General features: G+C 41.6%; 1 protein-coding gene across 1 annotated transcript; it reads left to right on the forward strand.

Moving 5' to 3' along the window:
* Positions 1-24: 24 nt before the first annotated feature.
* Positions 25-9,542, forward strand: LSM3 (LSM3 homolog, U6 small nuclear RNA and mRNA degradation associated). The gene is made up of 4 exons (XM_005870013.2): positions 25-148; positions 3,460-3,570; positions 5,331-5,426; positions 9,136-9,542. Exons 1-4 carry the CDS (start codon positions 128-130, stop codon positions 9,214-9,216), a joined length of 309 nt encoding a protein of 102 aa, XP_005870075.1. The 5' UTR covers positions 25-127; the 3' UTR covers positions 9,217-9,542.
* Positions 9,543-22,276: the final 12,734 nt, after the last annotated feature.

A 22,276-nucleotide genomic window follows, 5' to 3' on the forward strand; every position in this document is an offset into this window, starting at 1 on the left:
CGCGGAAAGCAAGAAAGGGCAAAACAGATTTCTTTTCACTTCCGGTGCCTTGCGTCCTCGCGTTTCCGCAGCCTGGACGGGCTGGAGAGATCTCGCGAGAGGCGGGAAAGGGCGCAGGGTTTGAAACATGGCGGACGACGTGGACCAGGTGAGTGTCTGCTGAGGAGCTCGCTTCCCGGCGGCTTCCCTGCTTGGCTTTGCGTACCAGGGCGGCTTTCTCTAAGGTCACCGATCATGCCGACTCTCTCCGGGTCTCACGGGCTCAGGCCCTGAAGTCTTTTCTTTTAGAAGTCCGCCGGAAAACTTGTTACTGCGCTCGCTCGCTCGCCATTTCCTTTCTCTGAGTCTCACTTTTATCTACAGAATGGGGATAATGATCCTTGCCTGCCTCGCGGAGCTGTCCGGATTCTGATAGAAAGCGTGACAGTAAAGTTAAGGAATCTTATCGTTACTGAGCGCAACAATTATTACTCATTCAACAAATGCTTAGGGAACATCAGCTTTGTATGGCTAGACACCGTTCAACGCACCAGGGACACCAGCATTGACATACGTGATCACTGTTCCCACTTGGAGCTTGCATTGCGAGGGAGGACAGATAAAAAGTAAACATAGACGTGTGGGATGTATAGGAGCTGTGATGTGGTGAGAAGGAAACAAGCCAGGAGCGGTATGCAGCACTGATAACCCTGCAGGCTTTGTCCCCTGATCTTCCTTTTCCCCCAAAATACTCTTCCTGGGGTATCGATGTGGATCAGGCCACAATGTCTACCGACATCTCACCTCTCATCAAAGAGGACTTTTTGGCCACCTACATAAAAGAGCACTCTCCCAGTCTTTTTTTCTTCTTCATAGCATGTTATTTGTTCATATTAGTATAAGCTTTGTTTAATGTCTATCTCCTGCCCCCCCCTCGTCCACCCAGAAATGGATTTCTTTCTTTAAAAAAAAAAAATTGTTTTTCTTGATTTTTTTTTTACAGAGAGGAAGGGAGAGGGATAGAGAGTTAGAAACATCAATGAGAAAGAAACATTGATCAGCTGCCTCCTGCACACCCCCTGCTGGGGATGTGCCCACAATCAAGGTACATGCCCTTGACTGGAATCGAACCTGGGACCCTTCAGTCCGCAGGCTGATGCTCTATCCACTGAGCCAAACCAGTTAGGGCATAGAAATGGATTTCTTAAGAGCAGGAGTTTTGTTTTGTTCACTATTCTGTCTTCCCTGTTTAGAACAGCGCTGGAAACACTCAACACATTGATTGAATTGGGAGGCCTCATTGAAAAGGCAATATTTAAAGCTACAGAATGAAAAGGGTAGACTGCAGGCATCCCAGACTGAGGCTAAAGTAGGCTTCTGTCATCTGTGTATTCTTATCTCTCTATATAAAAGCCTAATATGCTAAGTGTCTGCAACCAATCCATCGACTGTTCTGTCAACTGCTTGGCCAGTTGCTATTACGCACACTGACCACCAGGGGGGTGGATGCTCTAACTGGTAGGTTAGCTTGCTGCTGGGGTCTGGCCCATGGGGACTGGGTGAGACGGGGCTGGATGAAATGGCCCCGATTGGCCCCGATCAATCGCCGGCCAGGCAGAGGGACCCTACCCGTGTATGAATTCTTGCACCAGGCCTATAGTAGTGTTTAATTACTTATATGCCTCTCTTGACTAGAATGAGCTTTTACAGGGCAGGTACTGACTTCTATATCATTATAATCTAGTTGGTTAGCTGTTTCTAAACAAACACCTTTTGAGCTCAGGATATTTTTTCTCCCCTCATCTAGCCTTTTCAGACTGTAGAGCCTGTAATGTTCAGTCACCTTCCAGTGGCCTCGTGTACTCACTGAAGAAGCTCTCCTTGAATAATTTTATCAACTCTTCTTCAGCCATCCCTTTCACATGGATGATCCCAAGTCATCATGGCCCCGATCTCTGAGACCTTTTCCAATGGTTCTTTAATAGAAACAATGACAACCATTTATCAGTACTTTCCGTTTGCCAGATACAATGTTAAATACATTAGCTAAATTTAAAAAATGTATATATATTTTTATTGATTTCAGAGAGGAAAGTACCTTCTGTTTGGCAGATACAATGTTAAATACATTAGCTAAATTTTAAGAATGTATATATATTTTTATTGATTTCAGAGAGGAAAGGAGAGGAGAGAGAGATAGAAACATCAATGAGAGAGAATCATTGGTTGACTGCCTCCTGCCCATCCCCCACTGGGTAATCGAGCCTGCAACCCAGGCATGTGCCCTGACCTGGAATCGAACTGTGACCTGGTTCATAGGTCGATGCTCAACTAGTGAGCCATGCTGGCTGGGCCATTAGCTCAATTTTTAAAAATGTGTTTTTATTGATTTTAGAGATCAAAGAAGGCAGAGGGGGAGAGAAAGAGAGAGAAATATCAATGTGAGAAACATCGATCAGCTGCACACACCGGGAATCAAACCTGCAACCTGGGCATGTACCCTGATGGAATCAAACTGGCGACCTTTCAGTGCATGGCATGATGCTCAACCAATTGTGCTATACCAGCTAGGGCTATACATTAGTTAATTTAATCCTCATAAGAGTCATAATGGGAAGATTGTGGCTTCCTTATTTTATAGACAAGGAAAAGGAAATAGAATTAGAGATGCTATAATCCCCCCCCCCCCAATTTTTATTTATTGACTTGAGAGAGAGAGACAGACAGACAGACAGACAGACATTTCACTTACTTTTACCTTCATTGGTTGATTCTTGTAGTGCCCTGACCCAAGGTTGAACCTGCAACCTTGGTGTATTGGGATAACACTCTAACCAACTGAGCACCTGGCCAGGGCTGAGATGGCATAATAATTTTTAATCTCAATTCATAAGTATCAGAGTCAGGAGTTGAACCCACACTGCCTGATTCCAAAGCCAGTGCTTTCAGCCAGTATTCTATACTATCTGCTGAGTGTATTGCTCTTATTGGCCATTTGGCACCCAAAAGTCAGCCTGCCCTATATGAACTTAGTCTTCTCTCAAACATTCATCTCTGCTTAGCATTCTGACTAGTGTGTAGTAGTCATTAAGGGAATGCTTTTCAAATTACTGTACTAAATGATATTTGAGATAAGGCTAATGTCCCTGAGAGTGACTCCTTATACCCTGAAATTGGGTCAGACAATTTGTACTGTGAAGGAACAGAGTACAGTTCTGATTATATTGCTAACTTCTTCCTGTGTATGTATGTTTCAGACCTCATTTGTATAGCGCTTTGTGCCAGGTACTGTTCTAAGCCTTCATATATGTCATGTAATCCTTGGTATTAGGTAGGCAATATTGTTATCCACATTTTACAGATTATGAGACTGAGACATAGAGGAGTTATGTTATTTGCCCACATCACACAACATGGCATTGATTTGAGTGCTGCATTCTCTCTAGTAATTGTTATTACTATGCCTGCTTCTTTTATCAGCAACAAACTACCAACACTGTAGAAGAGCCCCTGGATCTTATCAGGCTCAGCCTGGATGAGCGAATTTATGTGAAAATGAGAAATGACAGAGAGCTTAGAGGTAGATTACATGTAAGTAATCATATTATTTCCTTGTCATCCCTCCCTACCCTAAACCCTTGAAATGTAAAAACTGTCCACTGTAGAGGAATCTTTTGAATGTAGAGGAGAGCGAGGTGGAAGGCCTCATAAGTCAAATACAACTGTATGTATTTCATAAGTCAAATACAACTGTATTTTATTCATATTTTTAACATTTTTTTTCTCTTAACAGAAATGTGTTTATTAAAGAACATGTTCATTTCTTTCATTTTGTCTCTTCTGTTTACTTGCAAATAACATTTCTCCATTCATACTTAAATGTTCTTTAAATTATTGACATATACATAAATTTGTGTTTTCTTGTGAAAAAAATTAAAACAACACATACATAGAGTAAAAGGTGAAATCCCATTTCTTCATTTGGTAACCATTATTTATTTTTTTAATATATTTTATTGATTTTTTCACAGAGAGGAAGGGAGAGGGATAGAGAGTTAGAAACATCGATGAGCTGCCTCCTGCACACCCCCTACTGGGGATGTGCCAGCAACCAAGGTACATGCCCTTGACTGGAATCGAACCTGGGACCCTTTTGTCCGCAGGCCGACGCTCTATCCACTGAGCCAAACTGGTTAGGGCTGGTAACCATTATTAAAAATTAAAAATTGAGTCTATAGATCTTTCCATGTATATCCTATATAATAAAAGGCTAATATGCAAATTGACCGAATGACTGAATGACTGGTCGCTATGATGTGCACTGACCACCAGGGGGCAGACGCTCAATGCAGGAGCTACCCCCTGGTGGTCAGTGCACTCCCACAGGGAGTGGGCTTCAGCTGGCAGTCGGATATCCCCTGAGAGCTCCCGGATTGCAAGAGGGCTCAGGCTGCACTGAGGGACCCCCCCCCCCCCAGTGCACTAATTTCATGCACTGGGCTTCTAGTATTTATATATATGTCCCTATGCATATATTTGCATATATATGTCCATATGTATATATGTGTGTGTGTGTATATGTATATATATGTATATACACACACATATATATGTATATATATACATATACATATATACACACACACACACATACCATTCCTAAAAAAATAAAAAATAAATGGGATCTTGCTACATAAATTTTTGAATGCCTTTCTATTTCACTTAATCTTTCTTGGAAATCATTGATCATGAGTACATATAAATCCTTTATTTTTTTTGTTTTTTCTTTTTGTTAACCCTCACCTGAGGATATTTTTCCCATTGATTTTTCTTTCTTTTTTAGAGAGAGTGGAAGGGAAGGAGGAAGGGAGGGGGGGTGAGAGAGAGAAACATGGATGTTAGAGAGACACATGGATTGGTTGCCTCCTGAACACACCCCGACCAGGCTGGGAACAAATCTACAACCCAGGTACGTGCCCTCAACCAGGAATCAAACCCTCGACCCTTTGGTGAGCCGGTGGACATGCTAACCATTGAACAACACCAACCAGGGCTAGTAAGATTATTTTTTATTTGCATACTAGAGGCCCGGTGCACAAATTTGTGCACGGCTGATCGGGCTGGGCTCGCTGCGGGGAGGGGCCCTGGGCGGTTGGCGGGTTGGCCCTGCGCCCTGGTAGAACTCCTGGTCAAGGGGACAATTTGCATATTACCCTTTTATTATATAGGAGGATAGAAGTTTGTGGTATAAGTATTATGTGTTACTTGTATGGAGCCATTTGCATATTGTAAGTCCTGTTCATTGTTCCTTAATTTATTAAATTTCTTTGTCCCTCACTCTCCCACTTCAGGCTTATGATCAACATTTAAATATGATATTGGGAGATGTGGAAGAAACTGTGACTACTATAGAAATTGATGAAGAAACATATGAAGAGATATATAAAGTAAGTCACGCAATTCTATTCATTGCTTTTAAAATGCCAATTATTCTTAACATTCAACAGCTTAACATTTGTTTATAGCAAGTCTATCATGTTTTGACTCCTACTCATGGGCTCAGTAGAGCATAGCAATTAAAAGCAAAGTCTTTGGGGTCAAACAGACCTGGTTTTCAATATTGGTTTGGCCACTTCATACAGGGGTGCGTTGGGCAAGGGAATTAACTTTGCAAGCTTAATTTCCTCATTGGTAAGCAGGAATACTATGATTCATTACGATATGACAACGTAAGAAACCTGTGTGCACTGTTATATGGCAGTTATACTAGATAATGCTTTTTTTGTTTGATATGGACTTGATCTATCAATACTTAATAGAGAAACTTGTAAATTTAAACAATATTTATTAACTCATTAAAAATAATAAGCTTATTATGTTAATATAAGTAACATTTTTATGACTATTTTCTTAAATACTATTTAGAGAGAAGTGTCTTTGTTCCACATTTTTGCAAATGTCTTTATTGCGTGCTTAATTAATTACATCTAGCTTCTCCCAACTTTTTTCTGCATTTAATGTGTTGTGATATATTATAATTGAAGAAAATCTGACCTCTCACAGTTGGAAAAGGGAGGGGGTATTTTTTGTGGTTATTTGCCTTTGATGCTATACCCAAAGTCAAGAATACTGGTTTCTTAAATGTTAGTTGCAGTGTGTAATCTGAAACCATGTTCATGAACTTTCATACTCTTGTTATATGCAAATTAATTGGTCTACCTTGCACTTGGAGTGAATCTTTTACACATGCATGATTTTATTACATCAACTACTGGTAATTTGGAAAATATTAGTTCACTGAGTTATGCAGCTCTTCCAAATGTTGGCACATTTCATTCTTCAAATATAAGAAAAGAAAATCCCATTTGTTTTTAAGTATTGGGAAGCCGGTCTTTAGCTCTCTTGGAGCATAGCGGTTTACATCTGGATCCAAACCTTGACTCCCTTGCTTACCAGTGATATAGTTGTACCAAATTATCCACCTGTCTGTGGCTAAGTTTCCTTGTCTGTAAAGTGGGGATAGTAGTAGGATCCAGTTAATACAGCTGTTGGATTCACAGAGAGGTTACTTGAAGAGCCTTCAGATTAGCAACAGGTATATAGTAAGTGTTCAAATGTTAGCCTTTGTTGGTAGTTTTGCTTTATCATGGCTTTTTTCTTCTCTTCAACCACTCCTGACTCTGGTGCTAGTTTAATTTCTTTCTCTCTCTGAACATGGGCTTTATTTTTTTTAATCTGCATTTTTTCCCCTCAGACATGTCATTAGTAACTATTGTATGTTATCAGCCACGAGTCTATGACAGTAATCAGAACAGCATAAAAGCTTGGGGTCTTATTAGATCCAGGTTGAAATCCTGGCTACTGCTGCTGTTGCTGATTGACTTTGGGAAAATTATAGAAACTTTCTAGGCCTCCGGGCCCCCCTCTGTTTTTTCTTTTTTTTCCTCTTAAATAATAGTTTATTGATTTGGTAGATAGGAAGGGAGGCGAGAAATATCCATCGGCTGCTTCCTGCACGCCCCCTACTGGGGATTGAGTCTGCAACTTGCAACCAGGACATTGTGCCCTATTTGGGAATCAAACCGGCAAATCTTTTGGTGCATTGGACAACCCAACCAACTGAGCCACACCAGCCAGGGTGGGAACCCCCTCTGTAAAATGCCAATACCTGTGTTTGCCTCCCAGGATTATAATAGGATGCACTGAATTTGGTGCATGGAAAGCTGGTGGCATGTTGTAATAGGATATGATTATGTATAAATCCATCTTCAGTTTCCTTCCTTTTCTGAGTTTCACTCTCATTTCCAACATTCTTATTGAAAAATTTTCCACTTTGGATGTTATCTTAAATCTAGTACATCTAAAACTAAACTCTTGGTGTTTTTTACCTTCAAAAATTCCCTATTTCTGTTTATGATTTTTCTGTTATTTAGACCATAAATCTGGTTACTTCCAGTCAGTTCTGTGATCCAGTATCCCCAGTCACTGTTTTTTTTTCCTAGACATAACTTGTAGATGCCTTTATTTATTTACTTCTCACCTGTATTCCTGTCCCTCAAATTAATGTTCACTACTTTGAGGCCACTTGCTAAAGTGAGATTAGGTGGGAAGCAATACCATTAATCTGATCTTTGTCTAGAGTAGAGTTTTTTGGTTGTTGGTTGTTTTTTTTTTCCCTTTAATATATGTTTATTGATCTCAGAGAGGAAGGGAGAGGGAGAGAGATATAGGAACATCAATGTTGAAAGAGAATCATTGATTGGCTGCCTCCTGCATGCTCCACACTGGGGATCAAGCCTGCAACCAGGGCATGTGCCCTGACCAGGAATCAAACTGCGACCTCCTGGTTCATAGGTTGACACTCAACCACTGAGCCACACCAGTCGGGTAGGGCTGAGTTTGTTTAACTGAGAAGTTTTACTGGGCTTTGTTCCTCAAAGCTTTTTTTCCTACTTATGTCTACAGTTTGAGGTTTAAAAACAATTGGCTTTTCTAACCCTTTGTGTCCTATTTCTTACAATCTCTGCTTGAAAACCAGCTACTTCTTTTCTGAGCTCATCTCTTTCTTATACTCCTTGCTGAGTGCATCAGGTTAACAGCAACACCTACCAACATTTGACTTTTCCAATCTCTTCCCCTAGAACAGGGGTGGGCAAACTTTTTGACTCGAGGGCCACAATGGGTTCTTAAACTGGACCGGAGGGCCGGAACAAAAGCATGGATCGAGTGTTTTTGTGAACTAATATAAATTAAAAGTAAACATCATTACATAAAAGGGTACGGTCTCTTTTTTTTTTTAGTTTTATTCATTTCAAACGGGCTGGATCCGGCCCGCGGGCCGTAGTTTGCCCATGGCTGCCCTAGAACCTATAGGTTTGGGAGGTCCTTGGACTACTTTCCAAGTCATTGCAGGCAATCTTACCATGTGTTTCCCAAGGCATAAGAGGATTTCAGACATTCCATATCTGTTTCATTACTGCCTAAGGCTTGACACCTAGGCAAACAAACACCCCAAGGTATCCATTTCATATGTTTGAGTGCGGTAACAACATGTAATGCACAATAGAATTTTATTTCTCCCCTCATAACCATCCTGAGTGAAGTTTTAGGTCAGTACAATAGCTTTCTTCCAGATGCTCAGTCAGGGGCTCAGGCTTCCTTTATCTTAGGGTTCTGCCATCCCATGGATTCTCCAGCAGTGGGAGGAAGACCATAGAAGGAAATACATGGGAGGCCTATGGATCACTCAGTCACTGCTGTTTACTTCTCGTTGGTTAAAACTCAATTTCATGGCTATACCTGGTTGCAAGGGAGTATGAGAAATATAGCTGTGTGCAAGGGAGTTTGAGAAATATAGCTATGTGCCCGCTGTGTGCCTGAGTGTAGCTGTGTGCCAGAAGAGGGGAATGGATATTGGTGGATAGTGCCGTCTCTGCCCCAGTTATTGATATCCAGGAAAAGTAAACAGTAAACAGATAGTTTTTCTTTGTACTACAAAGGTAAGTAATCAGGTTTTTTAATCAGTTTATTTGTGTTATAATGAATCTCTGTGTGTTTTCAAATTTCTCTTGTGAAAAACAACAACAAATAAACAATACTACTACATATTTGTGTAAATGTGTTTTTTGTTTTTTTGTTTTTTTCTTCTTCTTCCAGTCAACAAAACGGAATATTCCAATGCTTTTTGTCCGGGGAGATGGTGTTGTCCTAGTTGCCCCTCCATTGAGAGTTGGTTGAAACAAAGAATATATCCTGTGTGGAAATTAGGAGACTTTATATGATTGCGTCTTTAAAGGTAGAAGATATTCAAAAGAGAAACCTGCGTAAATTTTGATATTAAGAAATGACCAAGGATTCTTCTGCTCCTGAAATGAGTTTATTTGCACATAACTCTCAAATTCTAAAGCTAAATGGCATTTTTATTTTTCTCCAACCCTTCCAATAAATGTGATCACAAAAACGCAGCCCTCTTTTTTAGGAGTTGATTTGCTCCATTGTTTTTTCCAGATAATTTCTGATTTTTTTAATTTAAATTAAATTTGATGTTTTCTCTTTTTTTTTAATGCTGTCTCCTGTCTTTTGAATTCTTTAAAGTAAGCACATGTCTTATATTCACTGTATTTATACATACCTATGTTTGAGGTTTCAGGCTGAGTACTATCAATATGCTTCTTTCCCTCCAATTTTCTGAGAAGGCAGTTGTTTAAATCAATAATTGCAGGACAGTGAGATTATTGCTGATAGAATAATGCATATATAGGATCCATAAGACACGGAGAACAGTACCCAAATCAGAAGGGAGTGGGTGGGGGGAGGTGATGTGTCACTAAATACTAACATTGCAGTGAAGGATCAGCATGTTACTTCTATCTGGCCTGATTTATTTCTAAGGTTTAGCGTCAGTGGTTATATGCCTTTGTGGTTCAGCTTGATCATATCTACCAATGCTACACATATTTTATGACTCAAACCATTTTTCCATTCTTGGATCACAGGCGATTGATGAGAGGGCTAAAACAACCTCAGTGGCACAATAAAACAAAGAGGTTAAAAAGCAAAGCTATTTCTAGCTTCAGTCAGTTAGCACTTATGCTCAAAAGATAAAGAGGAAAGTTAATGTATGTGTAACAATTTTTAAAACTTTATTAAGACAGGGCATAAAACCTGACATCTTTAAGTAGGTTGTACCATTTTGAAATAATAGACAATTTCATATGTGGGTGATCTGTCTATAAATATGATGGTGTTAATCCAGTATCAGGCACGATGTGCTAATATGCACAATATTTTAAGCCATGTGCAAGAAAGATGCTTTCGGTAGTCATAAGTAGGAAGGTTTCGTGTTCATTATTTATTGTACCTGACCCTGAAAGTTAATGGAGAAGGGAAAAAAGAACAAGTGTGGGCGGGCGAGCTGATGGGGTTTTATCTAATATAAGTAGACAGAGAACTTCCTTTCACTTCTGCTACCTCCATACTTTGTCCTTAGGTTTATTAGTCCCAGAAGGTCAGTGACCTGTTTATAGCAACCTGTTCACTATTGAAAAAATGAGACTTGTGATTCTGGTGGTAGCAAGTAGCCCATCCTTTGGATCACCGTTTCTGAGTAGGACTCTTGCCTAAATGATGATGATGATACATAATAAATACCATCGTTTGTTGAACAAAGTGCACCAGGCACAAGCAGTTTGTATACAACATATTCCTATTCTTTACAACTCTTTCCTACAGAAATGTTACAATAAATGGTCACACAGCTGTACAAGGCAGTAGGATGTGAATCTATCAGACTCCTATATATATGTGAGGTGTAGGTGTGCTATGGAGACCCTCGCTCTGGGTAGTAATGTGGCTCCTGATGTCCACCATAGCCATGGCCTGACTCGTCATCTGGCCCTCTTGCTCTGCCACACCCTCCTGTTCTCTCCAGCATTGCATTTATTTTTAGTGGCTTCTGATAGCCATGCTTAGTTCCTGAACACTTGTTCTACTCCAATCTTGGTCATCTTTCTCCTTTTTCTCCTAGAATTGATAGATTACACTAGAACTTTTGGCTGTGAGGACTGTTACTTACACACGTTTCTTAAAACCAAGAATCTTAAAATTTAGCATAGTTGCCTTCATGTACATATAAAATTCAACTGCAGTGTACAAACATCCACTTACCTCTTGGCTGCTAAGATACAAGGAGAGGGGCAATCAAAGATTAACTGTAGGAAAACCATCTGTGTGCTACTAGTAGAGGGGAGGCAGTGGGTTCTGTGAGCCCTTTTGGAGCTCAGGCTACCTTCCTGGAGGGTTGGAGCTGGGACTTGGTCCACAACGGGGGCAGCTTAAGCAGCCTCCTGCCACAGTCCTCCATATCAAGGCATGCTCTGCAGGTCTGTAGGGGTCTTGCCTTCAGGGATTAAGCAGTCAGAGGGTCCCTGAGAACCATGGGTTGGACTTCTAAGCTCCACAGTACCGAATTCTGGACATCTGGATAGCCCATGGTCATAGGAGTTGGTGACCAGTGGTTTCTGCAACACAGTGTCACATGTCACAAGAGGAGCCATTTGACCATCTTTCATTTGGAAGGCTCTCAAGCTGATGCCAAAGAAAGATGCACAGACAAAATGTAGGACCACACGTTCATCTTTGAGATGAAATGTGCCCAAATTGAAACTCAAGTATTTTGAGCATCCCAAGTTAGACTAAAATCATTAGCTACAGATAGACTATTTTCACAAATTTCAGATAGTGATTTTTGAATATCTTCCCAAACTAGAAGTATCTTCTGCACATGATGAAACTGTTTTTACACACCTGTTATTACATGCTAGAGGCCCTGTGCATGAAATTTGTGCACTGGGGGCGGGGGGGCGGCGGTCCCTCAACCCAGCTTGTGCCCTCTTGCAGTCCGGGAGCTCTCAGGGGATGTCTGACTGATGGCTTAGGCCCGCAGGGAGTGAGCCTAAGCCAGCAGTTGGAAATCCTTAGTGCTGCCAAGGAGGTGGAAGAGGGGCTCCCGTCACCACTGCTGCACTCGCCAGCCATGAGCCTGGCTCAGGGCTTTTGGCTAAGCAGTGCTCCCCCTGTGGGAGTGCACTGATCACCAGGGGGCAGGTCCTGAGCGTCTGCCTCCTAGTGGTCAGTGTGCGTCATAGTGACTGGTCGTTCTGCTGTTTGGTCGATTTGCATATTAGTAAATTGCATATTTTGTGCATAGAGGCCCAATGCACAAAATTTGTGCAAGGGGCTTGGCCCTTGCAACCCAGCTGCCTCAGCCGGCCCTCCCAGCCCTTGCTGGCCCTTGCAGCCCTGGCCAGCCCTTGCAGCCCTGGCTGCCTCTGCCGGCCCTCGCAGCCTCAGCTAGCCCTTGCAGCCCCTTGCAGCCTTGGCTGGCCCTCACAGCCCCGGCTTCGTCCGTAAGGTTTTTTTCATATAGCTCTTTATTATATAGGATAATATCTACCTATATTGCTCACATTGCTTTCAGCCTGCAGTCAGAAGAGGAATGTTCTATTGCAGTGATGGCGAACCTTTTGAGCTCGGCATGTCAGCATTTTGAAAAACCCTAACTTAACTCTGGTGCCGTGTCACATATAGAAATTTTTTGATATTTGCAACCATAGTAAAATAAAGATGTATATTTTTGATATTTATTTCATATATTTAAATGCCATTTAACAAAGAAAAATCAACCAAAAAAATGAGTTCGCATGTCACCTCTGACACACGTGTCATAGGTTCGCCATCACTGTTCTATTGTGTGAGCATTTGCCAGCTAAGAGCAATGCTCACCTGCTTTGGACCAGGAAAGTAACTGAAAATCTGGGAATCATCCTGGCAGGATCAAGAGGCTTGATTGATGTTTCTGTAACTCAGCTGTGCTGAACTATGTGGGTCTCATTCTTGCCCAAGCTTGGTAGTAGATTTACAACCTAACTGCCTGCAAACTGCAGTGGTCTCATTGTTCTCAATTGGTTCATGTGCCAGTTCATGTCTAGTCATGGCCATGTGAATGTAGGGCTCTTATTGGCCAGGCCTGAGCCATATGCCCACCTGGAACTAAGAGTAAGATTATTTCCATTGAGCCATATGGTCTGAGTTTGGAGAGGGGCAGTTCCCCAAAGGGAAACCAGGGGAAATAATGGATGCAAGCTGGAGACAAAGAATGCCTACTATGAAAGGCTAACTTGTAGTCTCCTCTAATTTATAGAAAATAAACCCCTTTGGGATTTGATTATTAGTAACGAGTTTCTTGGAATATGCCTCATAGTGAAAGTTATGATTTAAAGCCATTGCTCTGGAATCTAGTAGGAGGCCCTGGAACACCCCGAGGAGGGAATCAGTGTGGATGGAGCTTAGATTTGTTTGATGACTGAATCTGATGGTAGCTGGGGTCCTCTAAGGGTAGGGGTGGGGGACCTGTAACATAGGAGGGTGTTAGACTGAGAGTAGGTATTGGGGTCCTCAGAGCTCTTGAGTAGGGTAGGATACTTGCATGATGTGAATAACACAACTCCACCAGGGACAGTATTCACAGGGCCTGGCCAAGAGTTTGTCCTCAGTAAATGTTGGATGACTGAGTAATTAAGCCTTAAGAAAAGCAGCAACAACACTGTGGATGTAAGGGGCAAATGGTACTTTTTTCTTCAGCTTTATTGAAGTATAATTGACAACATTGTAAGATATTTAAAGTATACATTGTAATGATTTGATACACATTGTGAAAGGATTCTCACCATCTAGTTAATGCATCCATAACACATATTTATCTTTTTGTGTGTGTGAGAACATTGATGTTCTCGGCAAATGGCAACTATATAAAATAGTGTTATCAACTAAAGTCACCATGTTTTTTACATTAGATCCTCAGGTATTATAAATATTATACTTGAAGGTTTGTACCCTTTTACTGTCCTCTTCCTATCCCCCCTTTTCTACTCTGTTTCTAAGTTTGACTTTCTTTTAAAGAAATCAGATTCCACATATAAGTGACACCATACAGTATTGATCTCTGTCTGGCTTATTTTACTTAGCATAATGCCCTTAGGGTCCATCTATGTTGTTGCAGACGGCAGGATTTCCTTCTTGCTCATGGCTGAATAATACTCTATTGTGTACATTAGTAACTTCGTTATCCATTCAAGGTAAATGGTACAGTCAAAGGTGAACTTTGCACATTGTTTTCCAGGTACTTGTAATGGTCCTCCCACAACTGGACGATGCTTCCCATATTTTTTGCCTTTCTAACTGTTGTCCTCATTACCGTATATACTTGAGAATAGCAGTATATGCCAAATGTAGATAACTAGTTACCAATACACATGGAAAAGTAACACCAAGAAATGAGGAAGCCAAGGTCAAGTGTTTTAAATTCCTTTTAGATCCATTGCTCAATTTTAATACCTGGAGCATGTGCATTCTTATTTTCTTGGCTGCTTCTAGAGGCTTCCTGGATGTGGAAGCAACATGCCCCTCTGTGGTTTCTGATATTGTTTACTCTAGAGCAGTGGTTCTCAACCTTCCGGCCCTTTAAATACAGTTCCTCATGTTGTGACCCAACCATAAAATTATTTTCGTTGCTACTTCATAACTGTAATGTTGCTACTGTTATGAATCGTAATGTAAATATCTGATATGCAGGATGGTCTTAGGCAACCACTGTGAAAGGTCGTTTGACCGCCAAAGGGGTCGCGACCCACAGGTTGAGAACCGCTGCTCTAGAGGCATTTTTTTTCTTGACGCTCATCCCACACACGTATAGTGCTGTGGGGATCTGAGCTCTGGGTGTTGCCTTGGGTTGGAAACTGATCATTAGATTCTGGAAATGTGGTCAGAAAACCCTGGCTTCAAATCCCAGCTGAGCAATGTATCAGCAGGCAAATTACTTATGCCCTAAGATCAGCTGTAAGGAAGCCTAGGACAGTGCTTAGAATGTTACTAACACATCATGAACACTAGGTTCAGAAGTCACAGAAGTGGAGGCAGTATTGAGAGGCCAGTTAAGTTTGCTAAGGTCATTCATTCATCTTATTACAACTATCTGCATTCATTCTCTCCCCAGATAGTTTCCTGGAGGCTCATGAAGTAAGTTAATTCAGTCAATTAAAAGTTATTATCAAATGTCTACTAAGTGTAGGCTCCATCAACAGAGGACTGAACAAACAGAACACAAAGCTAAGTGCTGTGAAGGACATGGAGGGTAAATTGTCAGGGTATGACAGCAGCTGGGGACAGGGCACATCAGAGGAACTCAGTGGAAGTTTGTCTAAAGAGCAGGCATCTAAACAGCAGGAGGGGGCCAGTCCTGTGGGGATTTGGCAAAATGGCATTCATTCGTGCAGAGACTCTGAGGCAAGAACAGATTGACCTGGTTAAGGGTCAGCAGGGCGGTCAGTGAGCCAAGGGAGGGCAGTAGCAAATGAAATCAGAGAGAGGCCAGGTCAGAGATTTCAGAGGTCCAGGTGTAATTCAGCACCTTCCTGGCACAGATGGGGAGGAAAAGGCCAAGAGAGTGAAAGAGGCAAGTTCAAGTTAATCTAGTCCAAAATCTAAGTTGAAGCCATTGTGTCACTCAACTCCAGCTTTCTGCTCACACCATAGTCCCCAGAGCTATACAATGTGTATTTGTGCTGTTGCACAGTCCCTTCCATTTTCACAGGAAGGGTCTTCCTTGTGAATACCGGCAGCCATTTGGATCATATATAAACTGGTACTCCATGTTCATAGGATAATGACTGTCCTCTTTTCTCCTCAGTTGGGTCTCATGAAAAGAGCACAGAATTGGAAACAAACACTGAAGATTCAGCTCTTCCCCCCCTGGCTTATGAATTTTGTCAAACCGCTTACTCTTTCTGGGCCTCAATTCTTCACTTGAAGGGAAATGTAGGGAGGAATTTTACCCCTGAGGGGCTTGTGCAATTAATCAGTGCTTCAGAGAGAGCACACCTAAACTTGTATGTCCTAATTGTCAACACCAGGTGGTGCTGTGCTCTTTGCTTTTCAACTTCAACTTTTTCTTGGTTTGCAGTCAACATACAGTATACTAATGTTGGCTGGCAAAGTCTGTGTCATTTATTTCATTAAATCCAAACAGTTTGTGAACTCCAACCCAACAATATCTACTGTTTTCAAGAGGAAAGAAGGAAAGAAAAATTAATGTGTTGTTTAGGGAGCAAGTTGTAAGGTAAAATGCCCACCTAATTATGCCCATATCCTGTTGAACTAAAATGAGATTGTCAACAAGTCCATATTCCAGATAAGATGGCTTTTGTCAGCACTCTGTCCTGTGCATGTAGTTGACTTTGGTCGGATAGCGCTTTTTCAGGATTTGAGGCCAGATTCCACCATTCCATTGAGCAGATCCTTTTACCTGCTGGTGACGACAGTGTCTTCATCTGTACACTGTCCTTCCACGTTTAACATTGTGTGATGTGGGGAGAAGGCTGGGATCATTCTATTACTGATTAAAGAGTCTAAATTTGGAGTTCTCGAAAACTCTTGGTGATAGTATACCAAAGCCATTGATTGTGTGTGCTGGGTAAAGAATACAGACATGGAGTCAAAAAGCTTCACATTCATATCCCGGCACCAGGGCTTACTCACTGAATAACAGTAAATATATCCATGAAATGAGAATAGTGGCAGTGCCCACCCATCTCATGGAGAAGGGCTGAGGAGTAAATGACGTCCTAAAGGATCTAGCTCGGGGCCTGGAGTGCAGGAGAAGCTCAGTGTATCTTTGTTTCCCTTAATTAAACCAGCAGCTCCACATAATAGCCTCTGTATTTTGTCCTTAGTATGAGAGGCCACTCGTAAATATTCATCTGTCTTTATGACAAGGATCAAAGCTGTTCTTTATGAGTTCATAGTTTCTGCCTTGCTGAGACTACGACAATGCTTAGAGAAATAATCTCATTGATCTCTTCTTGCACTGCTTTTTCTTTATGACTTTTCCCGTCTGAGGACTCCTAGAAACTGGTCAGATAAAAGCTTATCATGATAAGGGTTTGGAAATCAGATGAGGGGGCTCTGGGGGCTCCCCCTTTGCAGAATCTCAACCCTTGCTCTCCTTGATTCTCGGCAATGTTTTTCTCAGTTCAACTTTAGGGTACAATAGTAACGAGTGGAAGCAGCTCAGTGAACAAGGTCACCCAGCAGCATCACAAGATGATGACATCACTGTCAGCTCCTGCCCAGGAAAAACCCAGGGCTCAAATAACAGAAAGGGCAGGTCATCTTTATGGCAGGTTGACAGATGGTTGCAGGCCACCATCAAATATCAGGCCTGGGAGTGTTGCTAAAAATTACCCAGGTGCCACACCTGCCTCTGCTCAGTTTGCCCCGGGCAGCCTTGCAGCCCTCATATGCTCAGAGCAATAGAATATCACCAATGAGGCTTTTCCTCCCCATTTCCTAGAAGAAAGGTTACCAACTGCCAGAATCAAAATAGTATGTGAATCGTGTCACAGGAATCCTGTCCAATCCAAGCACACTCATATTGTGCAATGGCTTTGAGGGGATAAAGCAGATAGCAAAATCTCAGTTACTCACTTTGTTGATTTGACATTGCAGAAGGCCTCTAGTTGGCCTCCCGCTCCAGGCTAGTTGTTTCTGCAGTGTTACATGTCAAGTGAGTCATGTTTTTAGTGTCCTATAGGGATACTATCACTTAGGCGAACCTGATGCAAAAACCCCCACAATAAAGTAACCTTTTGTTAAAGTGAGTGGTTGTCCCCAACTTTTTTCATTTCCCAAGTTCATGGTTTTATACATTTTTAAATTCTTGGCATAAATTCTTTATTATTTTTATTTTCAAATTGTAAAAGGAAGTTTATTTAGAAAGTTACAGAGGTAGTAGAAGTGAGCCAGCTGTGCTGTGTAGGCTCAGGAAACAAGTTACAGAAAGCAAAAGAAGGGCCCTTGGAGCTTAGGAGAGAGAAGGGCAAAGGTAACACACCTGAGGAAAGGCATGGGTGTGCTCCCGAGAGGGAGAGCGTGCCCTTTAGTATTCTTAATGGTATGATATAGTTTTCCATATGGTAGTAAAATACCCATAGTAACATTCCTGAGGAACAAGTCAAATTTAACAAATTAAAGAATTTAGTGTTTTGCAGATTTGTCATTCATATATATGAATATTATATTTTTAAAAAATTGTAAAAAACATAACAAAATTTATCATCTTAACCATCTTTAAGTGTACAGTTCAGTAGTGTTGGGTATATTCAATTGTTGTGCAATATATGGTAAGTGTTCTTAAAGCAAAGCACTCCTGGATGTCTTTATCAATAACTAGAGTCCTCTACCCACCAAGTCCTTCGCCCATGACATAATACTTTATTACTATGACAAACTTGCTTTTCAAGGATTCCAAGCTTTGGAAAGTAATTCTAAACAAAATCCATACTTAAAACATGGGGAGCACTTGGAGAAGGCTGTGAAGTTATTTCATCCTTTCTTTATCACAATTCAGACTCATTTGGGTAGGAAACACCTGGATAAGGGGAGAAGAGCTGGCCTTGAGACTCTTGGATGAGGGTCATGGTTAAGACATTCAGGTCACTTCATCCTTGCTTAAAGCCTCCAGTGGTTTCCCATCTTACCAGAGTGACCTCTACACACCTCTCATTCCCTCCTGATCCCATCACTGCCCACCTCTCTGTTGTCACTTCCTTCTGCCCAGCTACACTGGCCTCCTAGCTGGCCCTGGAAAATATCAAGCTCATTTCCTCTTTTTAAAAAAAATAGTTTAATTGATTTTAGAGAGAGAGGAAGTGAGAAAGAGAAACAACGATATGAGAACAGAACATTGATAGGCTGCCTCAACCATTGAGTAACACCAGCTGGGCTAAAATTCTTTATATATCTGCCTACTTTATGATCTCCTCCCACTAGAATGTAGACTTCATTAGCATGGAGATCTTTTTCTGTCTTGCTATATCTCCTACTATAGTGCCTAACATCTAGAAGGCACCTCTGGTGTATATGTTAAATGAATGAACAAACAAACAGATTTACATATCTGAGTCTCAGTTTTCTCATCTGCAGGACAAGGGGCTCTACAATGTAACACTCAGACTTCTTCCCAGCCCTGACACTGAAGGAAAAGTCTGGCAATGTAAGAACTACTGTTTAATGAGCATCTAGAATGTCCAAGGCTTTGATTTGTAATCTCTCATTTAGTATTCACAATGATCCTGCAACACTAGTGATGGTACCATTATTTCATTCATTCATTTAGCAGATATGTACGAAGTGCTTGTTCTAGGCATTAAAGAAAACACTAATTAACACAACAGACATAGTCCTTACCCCCATGGAGCTTGCCTGTTAGCAACTGGCTGAGAAAACTAAGACTCAGAAAGGTTGCTCAGCCTGGCCAGTGTGGCTCAGTGGTTGAACATGGACCTATGAACCAGGAGGTCACGGTTCAATTCCCGGTCAGGGAACATACCCAGGTTGTGGGCTCAATCCCTAGTAGGGGGCATGCAGGAGGCAGCCAATTGATGATTCTCATCGATGTTTCTATCTCTCTCTCCCTCTTCCTTCCTCTCTGAAATCAATAATTACATTTAAAAAAAAGTTTGCTCAATTTGCTGAAGTTGCACAGCAAGTACATGGCAGAACTGGGAAGCTAACAATCTCAGTCCAAAGGCCACACTCTCCCACTGCTGGTGACAAGCTGGCTCAAAGGAGGAAAGCTGCTGTGAGTTGGTCCACTCCTCAGGTGGCTCCCCTCAGAGCCAGCACACCACCTGTGCCCTTGACACTAATCCTCACTGTGCCTCTTTCCTCAGCAGAGAAACATAATGTTCTATATTCAGCCATTTCTGATTATGTTTTGATTATTCCATGGCCTCTTGGTCCCATTTACTTCTGATAAGCAAGAGGCTGTTCTGTTTCATTGGGCAAAGGTCAAGTTCAATTTAGCCTGAGAAATAATCGAAGTTGGAGATGTGATTAAATAACCTTGCTAGAAAAATAACTAAAAAACAAAAACTAAGAAACAAAATAAAAACCCACATTAAAAATGTTTAATGAAGAGACTGAGCATGAAGAATTAAAACAATGTAAGGGAGTGGGAAAACTTCCTAAAAGATGTTTAATTTTGCTTCAGTCCATTGATCCTTTCCCTCCTTGAAAGGTTTCTCTGCCAATTAATCACTCAACTTATTACCAAGCCCTGTTTCCCTGTTTATAATTTTGAGCCTCAAGAATCTCTCTGTAAGGACCATAGTTAATCCCTAGTTAGCAAGACAAACATTTATCTTAGAGGATCAATTACTATGCTGGGAGGTCTTAGATTCCTGGGATTTAGTGCATGTCTTTACTCTTAATTTGTTGGGTGACCTTCGCTTTTCTGTGTCTCTGATTCTGAAGCTACACAAGGAAAACAATGTTACCCCTGGAGTCGTGTCCTGAAATCGCTCTGGGATCCCTGTTGGAAAGAAGAGAATATTTGGCCAAAAATATGATTTATCTATGGCCATAAAATGCTTCTCTTCCTTCTGGAAGCTAGCTAATTATGTTTAGAATTGTAAATGCATTCTCGTGGGCATCTAAAGTGGATTCCTTACGGGAATGTCTAGTGGGTGGATGAATGAAAGAGACACATTAACAGTTTTGTTATTCTAGAGAAAAATGTCAAATTTTTTTTTTTTTTTTTTGTGGGCACAAAGTTCAGAGTTGGGGAGCGGGTAGACAAGAAAACAGTATTGTTTTTTGGAATCAACGATTCACAGATGGCTTGCCCCTGAGAGAAGCTTTTTTTTTTTTTTTTTTTTTTTGCTGTTAAATGATATTTTTTTCAAGCAAGCCAGGCAGCTAACTGGCAACTGGGTGGATGATGAAATGACCCACCTTTGCATTTAGTGAGTTCTGCATCATTGGAGGTAAGTAAGAACAGGCTGAATGAACCTTCAGTAGAGGGTGGGGTAGAGAAAGTTCAGGCAACAGAAGAGGACTTCAACTAAGTACTACTCATTCCCCTCCAAGGGTAAGTAGGGTACTGTGTATTTGAGGACATACCTTTCAATAGGAGGAGTTGCATGGACCATGGACTGTAACCTAAAAGGAATTTGGGCAGCTACTGAGAGCCCTCTGGATATGGCTTTCAGCCACAGAAGCCCTATTAGAGAGGCAGGAGAAACCCCAGTGTCAAAGACCCAGAGAGACTGAGCGCAGCTCAATCAGGCACTTATTTCAGAGTAAATAACAACCACAATAATAAAAGCTGCCAATTATTGATCATCTACTATGTGCAGGTGTGATGCATGGTTTTTTTTCACCTCCACAGTTCTTTATGATAAATGCTATCTGCCTATTTCATAGGTGAAGAAACTGAAGTTTCTAGAGAGATTTTTCTAGTGATTTTTCTTGCAAAATGGCAGAGCCAGTATTTAAAATCAAATCTGTCAGACTAGAGATCCATTATTCTTTCCATTGTGTCAGTAGTCTTATTTAAAGGTAGGGATCATTAACCCCATTTTTACAGATAGAAAAACTATGCTCAGAAAGTGGAGGTAATATTGGGCAAACTGGGATTTAGCTGACTCCAAATCTCTTCTAGGTATCCTGTGAGAGGAATAGTTATACTTTGAACCGTGCTAAAGCTTGGGGACTGCCCTTAGGGTTGTCTGATCAAATCCTAAAGTAGACAGAGGAGACCCTGACTCAGAGGTGGGAAATGAGCAGTGGCAGGCTGGGCAAAGAGCTATTGTCTCCAGACTTCCACATGTGCTGAGTGAACCGCTTTTGGGTAGAGTGGGACTAGATCTGTGTTGACCTAGGCACCATCTAGATGCCTTTGGGCCTGGCAGGGACCCCCTGCCCTGAGGCTGGGATACAGGCATGTCTGGGACTTTGTAGGAAATCCAAAGACCAGGGTAGTGGGAGCTGAATTGACAGGGAAGCTGGCTCCCTGTGTGAGAATATGGACTAGCAGGCAGGGCTCTGGGGTCAAGGAGTCAGCAACCCATCAGATGCCCATGCTTGCGGACCTGGGAAAGGTGGGGGATCAAGTGAGAGGCAGAGAACAAAAACAGGGCTTCATTTGGGGAGGTAAGCCATTGTTCTCTGATGCCCCAGCTCATCCTGCACCTTCTTTAAAGGCTCTGTCTGTAGTGCAAAACCTCCCTGAATCTATTTGAACACCCTTCCCCCCCTAGGGCTGCAAGATCCATAATCCTGCCTGCTGTTTCTAGAAGCCACTTAGGCACCGGGCCCTGGGCTTGACACACTACATGCAAAATCTGATATTTAGCTTTTCCAACAATCCTGTGAACCTGAGCTAATAAGGCTCAGAGGT

The sequence above is a fragment of the Myotis brandtii genome, unplaced genomic scaffold (genome assembly GCF_000412655.1).
Source record: "Myotis brandtii unplaced genomic scaffold, ASM41265v1 scaffold312, whole genome shotgun sequence".
NCBI classification, from domain to species: Eukaryota; Metazoa; Chordata; class Mammalia; order Chiroptera; family Vespertilionidae; genus Myotis; species Myotis brandtii.